Below are 16,938 nucleotides of genomic sequence, written 5' to 3' on the forward strand. Positions count from 1 at the left end.
ACCTCTAGCTGTTTCATGGGAACTTTAATTAATGGAGACTCTTAACAAACATATAATATAATGCGAATTTTGCAAATCTGCGCCAATGGTTGGTTTTTAAACTATGTTTTGCAGGCAGACTATGTCCATTTACTGCTTGTCCGACTACCATCTAGGTAGTTGAAAATACATTTGTTTTTTTCAGTCTAGCTTATTTTGAATAAAACTAGATATGGAAATATTTAGCTTTATTAATTTACCCCATTTTGCCATGGCCCTTCTCTCCTGTGCTCAGCTTTGTTCCCTCTATTCCCATGAGACTACTGTAACTGCAGTTGACTGCAATAGGGGACTGCAGGGAAGGGCACTGAATACTAAGCTGGCCAAGTCAGACAGCCTAGATTTTGATCCAACCCTCCCATGAATTGGCAGAAAGCTCATATTGGGCTATAGAATGCTGGTGTAGCAGTCGCCAGCGAACAAATCCTATAAGTAAACTTCTGTTTTACTTCTGTTCTGATGATGGGAACTGAATTTTAATGAGCTGCATATGGAAACATACAAATGAGACTCCTGGGAAAACTTGTCCTTGCATCGTTCATGTAGTGTAATAGCCAATCAATACATGTGAAGACAGCAGAACTATTATAGAACATTATTATTTTCCTTCAAACCAATTTGAAATTTCTTTCTTTCTTTATCTAGTAGTATGTCTGTTTTTGTATATAATTTTCCCTCTAGCGTTGCACTCTCCAAATCAGTAATTATAGTAGGCTATGTTTGGATAGACCCAATCTGAATTTTCCTGGTGTGCTCTCTCTCAATTTGCCATGTCTCTCTCTTTTATTTTTTTGGTTTAGGACTTGCACAATGCTACAGACACACAGGACATATTACAGCAAAATTACACGCATACACACAATATATAACTTGCAATCTTGATCACTACCTGTGGAAACAGCTGTATGATGTTTTTGTGGCAATGAAGGAAGCTTTTTTTTATGTCATCAAAGTGAAACAACCGAGATTATGTCATTGGGGTTATTTCTTGGTCTTCACACTTAAAAGTTTCAAATGAAAGTCTATGTTAAGGCCTTCTGGGTGGAATTTGACCATTACCTGAGCTTTTGCCAGGCAGGGTCAAGCTGGGGTCAGCTGCATTGTGGGAACTGTGGTGTTTTTATCCAAAGTAGCTACCTGCCTTTTGAGGAATCAAACTTTATGAAAGTCTATTTAAGTAGGTACTTTTAGACTTAAACGGTTGATAAGCCAAATATACAGTGATTACTGCTACATTTATGCCGTTGAGAAATGACAGTGTAAACTTGGTAAGTATTGCAATAACAAGCCACGGATATGTAAAGCTATTTAAAACCCACTACTTTGCTTCTCCTCAATTGGTACGTACTACATTTTGGGAAAACTGCCATGGCATATAATGCGACCCAAAGAGTTAGCCTTTCACTGAATAAATAATGACACATGTAAAGGCTCTTAAAGCATACAAAGAGTCAGTGTATGACCATTGGTACGGCGACGTCAGTGTCTCTGGCACTGAGCTGAGTTGGTCGGGGCCAGCAGCAACGTCACTCCTTGACGGCGGCACCAGAGAGCAGCACGGACGGCCATCCGCGCGCAGCAGCGTCTCGCTCGCTCCGGAACTCGGTGGAGGCAGACAATCTTGGACAGCGTCTCTCTTCTGCTCCTGCCGTGGGACACATTGTCTGGACTTCCCGTTTCTGTATCGCAGGTAAGCACAAAAACCCATTTATGCGGAAACGCTTTTATTCGTTTCAACGCGTGTTTTGCGTTTTCTTTTTAGTCTTGTGAGCTATAACGGAACAGCGTGGGTACCAAACGAGTACAATGACTAGCCTAGCTGTTGTACTGTAGCCATAAACTGTGTGTTGCTATGGTAGTGCCAGGCAACATCCCACCTGCTGCTGGCGCCACTGTATACATTTCTCTCTCATGTCAAACAAAACATATAGACATTTGGAAACACATTTCTTTAGATGTGTCTTAGTTAAGCTATTTGTTTGTTTAGTGTCTTTTTAGTGTAATAACTGTGTTGTTTGTACTGCATTTTCTTAATTTTCCTGGAATTTAGACGTTGGTAATTTAAATTACATTTAATAAAACACTTTTCTTGCTGCACGTTGTGTTTTGCCTTACAGACTGCATTCAACAGCTTTCTAGCAGATAGCAGAAAGGTCGTCTGTTTTGAGTGTTTTTCCAGTCATGCGCTCGTGTGTCTGTGGCTCTAGGTGACAACACAGTCCCATTCCCACTGAAACATGGCACATGCCATTTCCTTTGTAACTTCTGTCTGTCTGTCTGTTTACTCCCATAGCCACTAAGTAATACTCAGGATCACAAGGCGCAAGCAAACACAAGATGGTGAATACCAGCGTGGCATCCCTCCGAAGGACATCGCCCGCCGTGGACACAGGGAGCAGATGTTTGCAGTGAAGTTGCCTAGTGCGTATAGAGTAGTTTTCTATTCTGTGGCCCAGACAGCTGCTGTGGTTAGGCATCGGTGCATGCCACCGTCAGGCCTGCGATACAAAGAAATTCCATTATCTCGGCTGCTGTGACAGAGACTAGGAAATCACCATGCCATGCTGTCGTGAAGCCAGGAAGGAGGGAGAAATATGAGTCAGAATGGAGGAGAAAAGAAAACTGTCACTCTTCAGATCCGCCTATAAACTTAGGAGACAGCTCACACGCTTATTTTAAGAGCAGCACCAGATCTCTTTTTTTTTTTTTCAATTTGCATCTAGAAGTGTAGAACTCCAAAGAGACCTGGCATCTTTTTGCTTCCTGTAAAAACCTTTTACTTAAACTGTATAAATTCCAAGGATTAAAGTTAAGGCTTTGAGTGAGAGCAAGGTACAGCTGGGTGCATCCAAGTCGAGCTCTGTTCATTGTATGTGAGTTAACACACCTCCTTATCTCAGCTGTCAAGAGGGAGGATTCTTTTCTACAGTAACTTACCCAGAGCAATAGAGATATTGGTGGGAAAGGAGGGGTGGGAGGAGTGAGAAGAACAGAGAATGACTGTGAGAGAGTGAGCGTGCTTAACCCAGCCACTGAGTGACTCTTGTATCCAAGGACGAAGGTAGCAACGCATCCAAACGCCACTCTTCGCCCACAGACTGCTGTGAAGAAATGAGGCGGACACATAGGCACTCAGTAGCGCTCGTATAGACCCAACAACCTGCTGGCCCTTCTTCACAGGGCTCCTGGGGTTTGACTAGCCTGTCTGGAGTGCCAGGGCTGATGACCGAACAGATCATCATCACAGCTAGAGTGAAACACATAGACGGACAGACTAATTTTAGCTTGAATGGGAGTTGGACAAACCAAAACAAAAGCATCTTTCTCTAAATTTCACCTAAACTGGCCCACATTTATTGTATGTTTTTGGCAGAGGAGCAGACTGGAGAGGAGGTAGTAACAGGTGCTGCGTGCCAAGGTGGATTTGGAGGTGTGGAGGAGAGCTGAAGATCATGGGTAAATCAAACAGCAAGCTCAAGCCAGAGGTGGTGGAGGAGTTGACAAGGAAAACCTACTGTGAGTACAAAGCAAATTCTGCACAAACTCTTTTCAGCTTTCCTGTATAAGAATTTAGAACCATTTTAGCCATAGGTAAAATAATACACAATATGTGAATATGAATATTGATTTATTTGCTGCCGTTTTCTAATCATATTTTCCACCCACTGTGCACCACACTGGCTTTACAGTAAATAGCCCAGCCTGCTGGGATGTATTGGGATTCTACACCTTTCTCAGTATTGATAGAACTGAGCTGCATCTAAATGTCAGCTGAGAATAAACTCCCCATTTAAATGTTGTGCAGCAATTTGTGATTGATTAAGTTGTAATCAGCATCTTTGAATCATGCTGAAGAGATGCATGATTATGGAGAGTTTTAGAGATGAGGATGTTGTCTTAAATGCTGTTTACAGATTCCCTGCACAGAGACTGATAGATACAGAATATGCAGTGTGTGAATTAAATACTTAGAAATTACATTGCAGAAATGTTTGGGAATAATCTAAGTCGCTCCCAGTCAATCCCTTCTGATGTATCAGGACATTTCAAATTGAAATTTGCTTTTACCATCTTGTCAGAAGAAGCTTTTTCGTGATATTTCCTGCTGAAAAAACAGAAATTGTCATACAGCTTTCAAAGAAAATTGAGCAGAGATCTCGTTTAAATGTCTCCTCGGAAGACGCTATATAAATCATTTGTGTGTTATTTCTGGAGCACGGCGTTATTATTATTATTTGAGCAATACAGTGTGCAGGTGTGGGTGGGAGTTGACATCCACAGGCTGCTTAATGACAGTGTTATTTGTGTGGTGGGTCTCTCCACAGCAGAACCAAGGAAAGCTGTTGTAGCAGGAAATTGCTGTGGAGGAAAATTGGGCTTCATGCTGGGCTGGACTGCTCGCTGCTGTCCTTTGCTCTCTCTCTCTCTCTCTGTGTCTCTCTTACCCTTTCACCCTGTCTCTCTCACTTTACCCCCTAATTGCCCTCTTTGAGCAGGGAATGGAATAGTATAATTAGGATCTTATCTGGTTAGCGTTGCTGAGAGGGGCACCGAGCTTTCTATCCCAGTGTGATCGTTCTCCCTTGTTCTGTTGTTGCTTGACTTGAGACTATAATTTCTGATTTCCTTCATCTTATTGCCTCCTTTTCTTGCTCTCCCATGAGAAGACTTGTCTGCCATTTTAGTCAATGCCTCCCTTTGCTTCTTGACAGATTGGGGACTACGTAAATTTCTCACTGCCAATGTGTCTTTTTGTTTCAGTGGCAATAGGCAATGGATGTTTTTCCCAGCAAATAGTCTGTGCGTTAAGAGGCAGCCAACAAGGCGTGTTTATTTCAAGGAAATATACAGTATGTAGATGTCAGTCTTCTCCTTTGTTGTAAATTTGTAAATTATTCATAATGACGACATACCATTTTCAGTAAAACACATTTTATTCAACATTATGTTGTTCAAAGGCTCTGAGAAACAATTTGTGTTCTTAGTGAAAACTTGCAGCCTCACCTGCTCTTCTAAAGAAGTTAATGCTAGACTGTTCTGGCATGACATGAAAAGACCTATTAAAATGTCTGCAGGACGTAGTCTAAGCCCGTGTAATGGCATGATGATTTTGTAAGTTGTCAAAGAGTCGATGACAGTCACAGTGACAGAAGCTGGATGGGTTCTAGCAGACCCTGCAGGGCTAACCGGCTGAGTGGGTCCAGCCCTCTCCTGCTATTGACTGATTGCATTATTTCCTGTTGCCTCTCACTAAGTTACATAATTTTTTTTATTAAATCATAGCCCTGGTAAATTGCCTCAGTTTTAGACTACATTGGCTTTTGAGGCCAATTTAATGGTGGCTTGGCTTGGCTGACAGTCGTGAGATTGACCCTGACATTTATCGCCCAGGAAATGGTCACATGATGGGTTTCTTGGTGAAACGCTGAGCAGAACAAATTGAAATGGAGATACATGCAGGCGAAAGCTACCTGACCTGGTCTCCTTATCAGCAGACTCTGTGTGTTTCTGCTTTATCACTGCAGTAGTCAGTTTCATGTACATTTCATGGAAAATATTTAATTTGCTCTTGTCATGAATGCCTTCTTACCTGACCAGTCTCCTATAATGTCTCTGTGTTGAATAATGGCCCTATAAAATGTCTGCTGAATGTCTATATATTCATTTTCTCACTCATTGTTTGCTTTGTTTTCTCTGCTGTATATCTTTATAGTCACTATGACTATGAGTCGCTCAAGGTTGAACATTACAGTAGCTGAAACTAGCGATCAACTAACAAGCTGTTTGCTGAGTTTAGAAGGCTCTTGTTTTGCACCAAGCTTAACTGAAGTGGTAGTAGATGGCAGCTATTCTTTAACTTCAACAGCAGCATCAGGTCTCTCTCAAAGGACCACCTGGTTAAACTAATGCTATTGATTTCCAGCCCTTGTTTATATTAGTGATCCCAAGGGCCAAGAGTCCGAAAATTGCTTTGGCTACTCGAGAGAAAGTAAAGAGACAAGGGAAATATGTGTGGGATTGGTTGATGGGATCCTCGCAGATAATGGTGCTTGTGTGGGCACGATAACACTTCCTGCTGCCTAAACTGTTCTCTTTCTTAAATCTGTGGCTGACCTTCATTCCCTCAGCCTTATTTGTCTTTTTGCAGCTCCCTAGGGTTAACTCCCACTTGTCTACTACTACACCAGCCAGGAGAAATTATCTTCTCTTTTAATATTACTCTAGAGTCAATTAATTCTACTTTCAATAAAACATAGCTGTTTTCAAATAATTTTATGTTGACACAGTTGAATATATTTACAGAAGAAAGGATTGGGCCAAGATGATTAACTACCATCCTCCTCTAGCAGCTAGCTAGTTTTTTTCTAGGACAGCCAAAGTTTTCCTCCAAGCTAATGTCACTCTTTATTTCTCTTACAGTCACAGAGAAAGAGGTGCAGCAGTGGTAAGTATATGCTTTCATTTTAAATGAGAATTTTTCATTTTCTAATGTGTGGTTAGTCATTTTTTATTTGGAAACTGGAAGGTTTTACCTTGGCCCTCTTGCAAAGCTCACTTTGATAAATTCTGCCCAGCTCATGGGTAGTGTGCTTATAGTTGTTTTGATAGTTGATTTGAAGCCATCTTGCTCACACTGACTTGAAGACAGATGGGTTCTGAAAATAGAATGACTTTGAAGCCTTTCTGAGACCGAAGGACTTTGATTGCTGATAAAGCTGATGCAAACATGTCCGTGATGCATTCCTCTACAACCTTTTTTGCTCTATTTGCCAAAGGGATGTCTGATAACAGAAGAATGGCGTGGGGCGCAAGGTTGTTTCACTTTCAAGCACTCATGACTGCATGGTCACAGAGCCTCCACAAGGCTGGTGATTAGTAATCCTTCCTGTCAGATTCTGTACCCATTAGTCACTGTGACCTGCACCAGAATCATCCTGCAGAGGTCTAGCCTTTGTCTGATCCCAGTCTGTATTCATAGTGTTGAAACGTGTACATACATTTATCAAAATGAAGCATTTTTGTTAAAAATAAGTCAGAAAACTGAGGTGAGAGGCATATTATTACTTGTTGGGTAATAATCTTCCAATAAAATAGTGCATTTTCATTACAGAGGAGATTCAAGCATGACCGTTTTGTTTGCTGTGTGTTGCTGTTGGGCTATTGTTTCTTTGAAAATCAACAAAGGGCAGTGCATATCAGAAGAGGGAGCACTATAATAAAGTGATCACTCTTCCATGTTCACACTTCAGTTGTCCTGCTTTGGTTTTGCATTTCACGACCTAATTCCACATGCATGAAAAGTGCTCTGCCTCGAGGGCTAGTTGCGCTGCGTGTCCCCTGTTAGGGGGTTTACAGGGGAAAGGAGCCGGGGCACATTCACAGTCATGCAGCAGCAGCATTAGATATCACTGGGCACTGGCAGGTCCAGAGCCTTCGAACTGGCCTGTCTCTTGGGGCTGCCTGAGTGCACTGGGGCGGAACACCTCCCACCCCCCTTAAACGTCCACCCTACCGGCTGTGCAGCCAGCTAGCTCACCATCACTCTCACAGTCTTTCACAGGAAAGTTAGCATGAGTCCTCACTTGAAGATCAACAGCAATCAACACGGCTGAGTGTGAGGGATGAGAGGGAATTTTACCAGGGGAAATGCCAGATGGCGTGTAATTAGAGCACAGGAAAAGACACAGAAGAATTAGCAGGGTTAGATAAATGCCTGTGTTGTGCATTAAATTTGTTCCCCTTTCTAATTCCCCTCTAAGGGAACATCATTAGTATGCCCGAGGCCTACCTGAAATCAATAACAAAATGCCATAGCTCAGTGATGTTCTAGCCAACTAGGCTGGGGCTAAAGAAACACCCTGCACAGCTCTTTAACAAGCCACCATAGTAGATGCCAAGGAGGAGTCGCCAGTGCCAGTAATAAATACTTTATCTTCATGCCGACTCCCCAGTGTGGTCTGATGCACGTCTGTTATGTCCCCACAAGTACAGTATGCAGTTCCAGTATTACACTACTTCAAGTACAAGCTGACTGTGTGTGTGTCTTAGCACCAGTGTCACCAAGTAACATCACTTGTACATTATGTCTTCTTGGCAAATGAAAGTGATTCTGTTTCTGAATCTGATTAATAGCTGACACCACAAACATGTTCACGCAGTGATGCCGTGTCTACTGTGTTTACTGTACCAGTGTATGGATAACTGCACTGTTTAATCTATATAAAATAGTTTAGGGCATGGGCAGGCTTTTACAGTGGCCATGACATCATATTTTAACAGTTCAAATAGGTCATCACATGTAACTAGTTAAAGGGGGTTGCATCAGTTGTACACATCAATCTATTCACAGGTAGGGAGTTCTGCTGCACACATGTATGGGAGCCATGTATGGGTAGGTGCAAGTTTTTTCCCAAAAGAGGAGTGCATGATTATGGTTCTGCTGAATCGATTTTCTTACTGTGAGACGTGTACTCTTCAACTTTCCTGCTACGTCATTGTAAATATAGCAAGTCCTTCAGGTCCTCACGATTGTAAACGAAAAGAAAAGCTATTCAGCTGAAAGACACTCAAATGAATTAAAAAATTCCCTAAATGTGAGTGACTTACCAGAAACAGAAAAAGTGGCCAAAGTAAAAGCAGCAAAGACTGACATGGTATTTTATTATTTTAGTTCCTACATTTCTCATAAACCAACCCAAGATGCCATTTAATTTGAATCATAAACAGTTCTTTCCCATAAATGTAATAGACTTTCTGTTAAATTTCTAAGATTGACGCCCAAGTCTTAAAAACTTCCTACAAAGCCACGGAGGACATGTTTTCACAAGACTCACACCTCATGATGAGTGCCCTGAACTTCACGTGTAAATTACTGACGTGCCCTTTAAAACGTCTTCATTTTGTCGGGCATAATGGCATGATGATGGTCTTCATCAACTCATCCCACGTTATTTATGCAATCTGTGTTGTTAATTCATCTCTTTGAATTCATCTGTTATTGCAGTGAAGGATACAGGAAAGCATTTTGCCACTGTTATTCACATAAATGCCAATCAAAACTCATTCTTTACTGTAATTTTTGCTTTCCAGTTTCTTGTTAGAAAACAGATGCTCTGGTATGAATATATCAGTGACAAGCACATCAGTATATTCCAGATTAATTTTGCTGCAAAATAAAATTTGACCCACATGAAATTATTCACAAACTATGTCTTGTGAAATGTGGCTAATAATTTATTTTTATAGTTTGAATGCAAACATGCTGCTACATGCTATATTCTCTTCTTGATTTTGCAATAAACCAATAAGTTCACAACGCTTTCTGCCTAAACATCTATACTGTATACAGTGTATGTAATATAGGTTGCAGGATTTGATATTCCGTAGTGGTGCACTAAAAATAAATAAAGACTTCAGGTGAAATAGCTCGGCTTTGGATTATACATATGGTATCTTCTGCACTTTGAATACCAATTAGGTTATATTTTGCATTATAGAGAGCTATGCTTTCATTTTCCTGTGTATCTCCAGATAATTCAAATGTAAGAATTACATGGTTTTGCTCTCTTCCTAGTTCCCTTCTTGCTGAATATTTTTACCACCAGCTACTCCTCAAAGTTTCTCTCCTTCTCCTTGACTATATATTGGCTGGCTTCATTATCTCCAAGGCAGATTAAAAGTAAAATAGTTGAAGAGGAGTGAGGAACCAGAGTGAGAGTGGAAAAGATCGGTCCTGGCCTTCATTCTTCATCAGAACACTCTCTCTCCTTCTGACCTTAATTATAGCCCAGTCTTATTATGTACAGCCTCAACTGAATCAGAGATGAATACGCTCCCTTGCGCTCCCTTGTGCGAACTTGCGTCATTTTTGCACTTGATCAAGAGGAAAAGCTTTTTGCAGTGCTTTTTATAACTAGAAAGTGTTATTATTTCCCTGTTAGTTCCTCCTCCTCCTACAATTCATCTAGCATTTATTTTTGTAAAGGCTAACACGCTCTTTCTTGCTCCTTGACCTGTTACAGTGTAGTTAGACTCCGTGACTGCTGTGTTCCCCTTATGAAGACATACAAGGAAACTGCCTGCCTTTGAGTGACTGCGCTTGAAATTGCTTATGAAATGCTTCTATATTTAGGCTAATAGAGATGTTAAGTCGCTCTCTAGATATGTCATTTCCAGGGGCAAGAGGAAGCTCTCAGACTTATCTATCAGCCACGCATATTATCAAAAGAGGAGCAGAGAGTAATTTGATTAGAGTTAACCACCCTGGGCTTGCTATTGGATTAGGGCGATCGTCTTATCTGTGAATGAGACAAATAGCTTTGCACTTTACCTTTTTGATCTAGCACTCTCTATCAAGCTGAATCAGTAATGCCTACAGTACTGTAGACGGGAGGACGTGGCGTCAGTGTTGTCTTTATTATGAATTCTCATTACATTTTAAATGATGTTTTACTTTTTATCTCTAAATTTATCTTTCAGGTACAAAGGCTTCATTAAGGATTGTCCAAGTGGGCAGCTGGATGCCGTGGGCTTTCAGAAGATATACAAGCAGTTTTTTCCTTTTGGAGATCCCACCAAGTTTGCTTCCTTCGTCTTCAATGTCTTTGATGAAAATAAGGTTTGTGATCCAATTTATATGTTTTATTGACAAGAAGAACAATATTAAGATACCTTTGTTGCTTATAAATGACAAAAAAAAAAAAAATAGTTTCAGGCTGTTTGTCTGGCGTTGCTGCTAGATATGTAAAAGAGAATGAGGGAAGAGCTAATCTAAAGGTCTTTATTCAGGGCAAGTCAGTTTGTGAGAACAACAGCTCCTTATTTATGGCCAGCCAGTGGTTGAATAGAATAAAGCATTGTATGGAAATCCTATTCATTCTCTTTATTATTCTTGGTCCCTTCTTTTTTTACTGAGAACTGCTGGCTCTCAGGTTTGCATGCATACATTTATTTATTCAGACCCATTTTGGCCTTGATTTTTATTACATTTCAATGTCCAAAACAAGCAGCGGACATTGAAATGTAATAAAAATTAAGGCCAAAATGGAATAAGAATATGTTGTAATAAGGACATGGTGTATACATCTGGAAATTCCATGTTCAGTGCAAATTACAGTATGTAATGAAGTCTGCTTTTTTAGTATATTTTACAGCTTCATAGTTAATCCAAATGTACATATTTTGAAATTATTCTCTACCTGGAATGTTTTAACAGCACAAATGACTCTTGTGCAAAAAAAAATATACTTTGCAAAGAAGATGAGTCACAGTATCAGCTGTAACATAATTGTAACCCTTAGTTTTGTCCAGAAATTGATTTTTAACAGTGCCAAATTAGTTTTCACAAGTTGTATGTATGCGTCTTTCTGTTACGCTGGTGCATCCTCTAAGGATTTATAGATATGATGACTAAGCAAGATTTAACAAGGCTCAACCAATTAAAGCTTCATTTGTCTGAAATAATCCATCTCGTTGCAGCTGTACATGATTATTCAAATGTGTTTAGGAAGACAAACTGTAGATACTGGTGAGCCCCTGGGGGTTTATTGACTTCAGTTAAGAGGCTTTGTGTCAGGAAGATCAGACAACCCCCTCGTCTGATGTTTATCTGTGACCTTCATTAGCGTTAGGCACCCCATAGTTAGAGAATGCATTGATCTTAACAGTTTTATGACTTATGTAATCAGCAATGCATGACTTCAGCGTTTTCTGGCTAGTCAGATGTCTGGTAGAGATAAAGATAGCTGACCCTAAGGGCCACGGAGAATGCTTTTTTTTTTCCTGTGTGGGGTTACAGGTAGTCAGCTGTTGTGACAGAATGCAGGGAAACCTTTTGTAATTCAACAGGAGCTTTCAGAAGTTACACTACCAGGAAAATGTTTAAATGCACTGCTTGTGTTTCCACTCGAATGTGAGCATTTCTTGTATTACATGTCACAGTTTGATCTGATCGGCAGTTGCTTGAGGCACAAGGTTGAATTAGCTCATTTTGAGCTTTCATTTTATGTTTGATTATCATCCATGTCAGTGGACTTCTCTATCCGCTGCGCAGAGTGTGGCCTCACAGAATAACGCCGATGGCAACAATTTCAGGAGGGTAATTGGACATTTTTTCCTTCTCTGGTGGGACTCGATTCATCTGATTTTCACAAAGCTGAGAGGAAAGTCGTGTCACAGTGGAATATTTTCTCCCCTATTGGATAGAATTATCTGTCATAGCCATTCATGATGGGGAATGACTGGAGAAATGTGAAATCTAATATCTAGTGCTTGTATGTTTGTGTACTGTAACTTTTAGACTATGAGCCAGTCGCATCCATCTTACTAATGACCAGAGGTGACATATTTCTGCCTCAGGAGAGAGCCAGGTGCAGGGCAAAAATAGCAGCTGACTTGGAGCAAACGTCTGGCCCCGTTTTGAGCAGAATACAGCAAGGGCATCATGAAAGAACAGGATGAAGTTTATGAAAGTACTGCAAGTGTGAAGTAAGATGCCCGTCTTGTCTCTGGGCCATTTCCCTTCACTCTCTTTCTCTCCCTTTCTCTCCCTTCTGTCACTGTGTAGGATGGACGCATCGAGTTCTCTGAGTTCATCCAGGCCTTGTCAGTGACTTCCCGGGGCACTCTGGATGAGAAGCTGAGATGTAAGAAGATGCACTCTCTTTCCTTGTTTTTTACATTTAAATGACAGGATTTGGGAGTGACCGTCGCACATTACTATGAAAGACAGCCGGTGGGTTCTGAGAGGACAGCAAATAAAATATTATTAACCCTAATTCTGAGTGCTTCTACAAGCTGAGGTCATGACCAAACCATTTTTTGGAAACAGAACTTCCTAATAAAATGTTCACAGACTTTCTGCTGCAAGCATACCTTTTTAAACCTGTAAAGTGATCATTAATATTTATGGCATTACTAGAATTACCTCTACAGCATTTTTTTGTAGCTTTCTGGTCTCAATATAATGCTCACTTATCAGATTGCTGCAGTAAAGCTTATGGTTTATATTTCAACATGTGTCCATACAGGGGCTTTTAAATTATATGACCTTGACAATGATGGCTACATAACCCGTGATGAGATGCTCAACATTGTAGATGCCATATATCAGATGGTGGTAAGTTTTTACCAAACATCTGACATCTAATCCTGAATTATTTGAATGCCTCATGGTATAAAGTGCAATGATTTTATATCTTAGGGGAACACTGTGGAACTGCCAGAGGAAGAAAACACACCAGAAAAGCGAGTGGACCGTATTTTTGCAATGATGGACAAGGTTAGTATTTAAATATCAAAGACAGTAATTATTCGTTATAGTTATAGTTGACGTACCATTTGATGTTACGTACTTACAAGTTTAACACCAAACTTTGACATTGGTACAAGTGCAGTAATAATTAGTAGTTTAGCATTAAGAGAACTGAAACTGCCTTTGTTGCCTTCCCCTTGGGGCTTTGATACGGGCACTGTTAAGTTTAGAGCTATTAGCTGTAGCCATCACAGCGTCACTAACACCGCCTGCAGTCTATAAACATATATAGATTCCCCCACCACTAGCCCTCAGTGCTAATGCCCACTCCAGCAGATCCAGGAACCGACTCAGCTTTAGTGAAAGACGAGACGCAGCCTGCATTGGGCGTGCCAGCATCAGTCTATAGGACTAGCTGTGCGGCACAGCAGCACTGTGTGATTTGTATCAGCAGAGAGTGGCTACCATCCAAGTTTACTGAACCAAAGATCAGTCCAAGCATAGAACAGGGGTACCATAATTTAGACTGAGAGCCTCTTTTGCCCCCTGCTGGTGACTCTGTGTTAAAGCCTTACAAGGCTTCAGTTTTGTTTCATTTTGCAGAATGCAGATGGGAAGCTGACTCTGCAGGAGTTCCAGGAAGGTTCAAAGGCAGACCCTTCTATTGTTCAGGCATTGTCCCTCTATGATGGACTTGTGTAGGAATGTAAGGTGAGTTGAGTATTAATGAGCTAGGATCCACATACTTCTCTGCTTGGGTGATTTTCTATGTGAGGTCATGCTTCAGCTGCACGATAATACTGTGTAATTCTTATTTCATCAGGGCAAAGAATAAAAGAAAGGAAATTCAGGCTGGGCTGAAACCAAAGTGAAGAAGCCACTTTCCTCTCTGTTTGTTCTTATGAATAATTCAAACAGGCCGTTTGTTTACTGGCAATCAAATGGTCTTGCAGTGCTGAATGAAGAGCGAGACAGCCCTCTCCTCTCACTGCATAATGTACTGCATTGGTCGCTGCCAATTGTTGCTGACATCCTGCTCAGTGTTTTGTCAACTGTGAAGTGAGCTTGTGAAGACATATTTTTAGTAATGCAGCAGCTCTGTTTAGTAATTATGTAGCATGCTCTGAACACACTCAGGTACCATGACTTCATCAGTGCATCTGTTCAAATGGTAATCCCTCTTACGACTTCCCAGATGGTTCCAATTCAGCATCCTCCAGCCCGTTACACGCCAATACAGCGCCATCACACCTGTAATGGGAGGAAGCCACATTTAACTTGGTCACCCAGAAGTGGACTGCAAACCTTTGTCACATGGACATACCACATCTGTGTCAAGTAGCTGTTTGTCTACATTCCCAACGAGGACTGTGAACAGTATATCATCTGTGACAGAGAATTCAAATGTGTCAGCGAATCTCATTTATCTGTGCTTCTACAGCTACGTGGCACCGCATACACCCTTGAGTGGGGACTCTGTATGAACACTTCTGTCAGGACGGTGTTGTGGTTTCCCCACAGACAGTCCAAGGGGCTGAATTCTCGTGGATTTGTTTGTGTGCATCTTGTTCACATGCTGTAAAGAATCAGATGCACGTGAACAGCTCAGAGGAACTTTACTGCTGCTTCAGTCGTCACACGGAGAGAGCCCGGGAGAATCTGGAAAAACATGTGTTACATGGTGATAACTTGAACACTAACTTACAGTTACAAAACAGTGTAGTGTATATTATATGATGTAAATATAATGGTAATTTATTTTCTGCTTTGCTGCATTTATGAGAATTTCCTCATAAATATGGAATGATGTTTTATTTTTTATCCAAAGTGTTAGAGACGTATTGCACTGCATTTTTCATTACTACTTGTTGGGTTGTTAATTTTCTCACATCCTGAAGTTTCCTTTTCAGAGTGAGGGTTTTTATTTGAAGAGGAATGCTGAAGTGGAACTGAATTTTCTATAGATTATTTTACTATGTTTGCAGTCTGTGCGCCCTATTGTGTTTTTTCATGCCCCTGTTAGCACGAGCGTCTGGTGTTGGCACTGTTGCAAAGCTACATCCTGAACGACAAGAGCAAGCAACGCGGCAAATTGCCACAGCTTACATCTGAATTGAGGCTCAGTATTTCTTTTGAGAGCGTCGTACTCCACCCTTAGCAACACAAAGCCCTGGTTATTGAGAGGCACAAACAGACATCAATTCTGGTTGTAAAGCTTTTGAGAGCTCTGTAGCTGCAATTGTCTGCTTGGTATTTGTCCTGTGTGAGGCCAGAGCATGTGATGATGCCTTTTTTTTTCATTCTTGAATTATTTTAGTTAGATCATTGGGATGTTTTATCAGCTTCACTGGTTTATGCCTTATGCAAATGATAATTTACTAAATTATAACTGTCATTTACCTGTTGATTAACAATATAAGAGCACAGAATAAAATGCATTTAAGTGGCTATCTTTTCTATTGCTGTAGTAGTCTGTAATGGATAGAAAAAAAGTGTTTTTAGAAACTAGTTTCTGGATCATTTTAAGGGGGTTGCTTTGTAGAATCAATCACTGACGTATCTGTTTGTAAAATTATGAACTTCCCCGCTGATAATCTCAAGAAAATCCAAGTTTGCACAGACCCCGATGCACTGTATTTAAAATGGAATCTATTCTCAGTCCAGTATTGCACTTCGCCACACCACTTGTAGGAAAAGGTGTCATGTCAAGCTTTAGTATCTGCTATGCTTTGAAACACAGAATCTAACTTGCCAACTTGCTCTGTGGTTTCAGCCTGCACAGTAACGAACAATGAACTGCATCAAACTGTGATGTCTTGACGCTGAGGGTGAGTTAATGAGGCTCTGTGGTTTTTGAAGTTGCTGGGCTCACTGGGCCTGCTCAGACCTGCTCTCTCTTTTCTTCTCATCAGGACAGATGCAAGTGATATTAAGAGGATTAAGGGTCTGGGGCATTTTACCGGAGACTGTTCTGTCCTTTGACCGCAGCTTCGATTTATTTTGCATTCCATAATAATTTACAATGTAGCATGTGTAAGTATGTGCAGTAAAACAGAAGTGAATTTTCAAGTGAATATCCAACTTCTTGTCTCATAATATTCTGGTTCTCTGCCACTTTTGGAAGACACTGAATTATTTACTTGCATAACATCAGGGCTGGTTTCCTCCATGATGTCTGATATCTTAAGACACAGCTAAATACCAGGGGCGCCCGCATAATGTTTAATGATCAATAACGTTTCTATCTACATCAGCAAAAGGCACAGTGACATTTCCGTTTGCCACAAGTTATTTCACCCATTTATATGTCAAGGGGATGTTTCTCAGGGTGGGCTATGTATAAACTTAGATTGGTGTCAGCTGAATATAAACGACGGCTATTTATAAGAACGAGGCTGTTACTGAGACAATGTTCTCGGCGTGTTCAAAATACAAACTCCAAACTAAACTGGTAATGTGCGTAAAGATGTCAGTAACGCGTCTCTAGGGGCCCACCTCAATTGCAGAGAAAATCTAATTGAATGGGGAATGCTTGCTAGGGTTAAAGCCTCGAAGTCACAGTAGGGTCGAGTTACACGCACACTTTCTCTCTCTCTCTCTCTCTCTCTCTCTCTCTCTCTCTCTCCCTCCCTCTATCTCTCTCTCTC

At 40.9% G+C, this 16,938-nt stretch overlaps 1 protein-coding gene across 2 annotated transcripts; it reads left to right on the forward strand.

The window, feature by feature from the left end:
- Positions 1-2,399: 2,399 nt before the first annotated feature.
- Positions 2,400-15,001, forward strand: LOC311493673 (neuronal calcium sensor 1). Of its 2 annotated transcripts, XM_084552416.1 has the most exons (8): positions 2,400-2,460; positions 3,413-3,555; positions 6,460-6,484; positions 10,519-10,657; positions 12,605-12,683; positions 13,068-13,156; positions 13,241-13,318; positions 13,895-15,001. In XM_084552416.1, exons 2-8 carry the CDS (start codon positions 3,492-3,494, stop codon positions 13,991-13,993), a joined length of 573 nt encoding a protein of 190 aa, XP_084408542.1. In that variant the 5' UTR covers positions 2,400-2,460; positions 3,413-3,491; the 3' UTR covers positions 13,994-15,001. The 2 variants fall into 2 exon arrangements, with proteins under 2 accessions (XP_084408542.1, XP_084408541.1); XM_084552415.1 differs by lacking the exon at positions 2,400-2,460 and having other exon boundaries at positions 2,713-3,555.
- The last annotated feature ends 1,937 nt before the right edge of the window (positions 15,002-16,938 follow it).

Source organism: Chelon labrosus (genome assembly GCF_963514085.1).
Source record: "Chelon labrosus genome assembly, chromosome: 9".
Classification (NCBI taxonomy): Eukaryota; Metazoa; Chordata; class Actinopteri; order Mugiliformes; family Mugilidae; genus Chelon; species Chelon labrosus.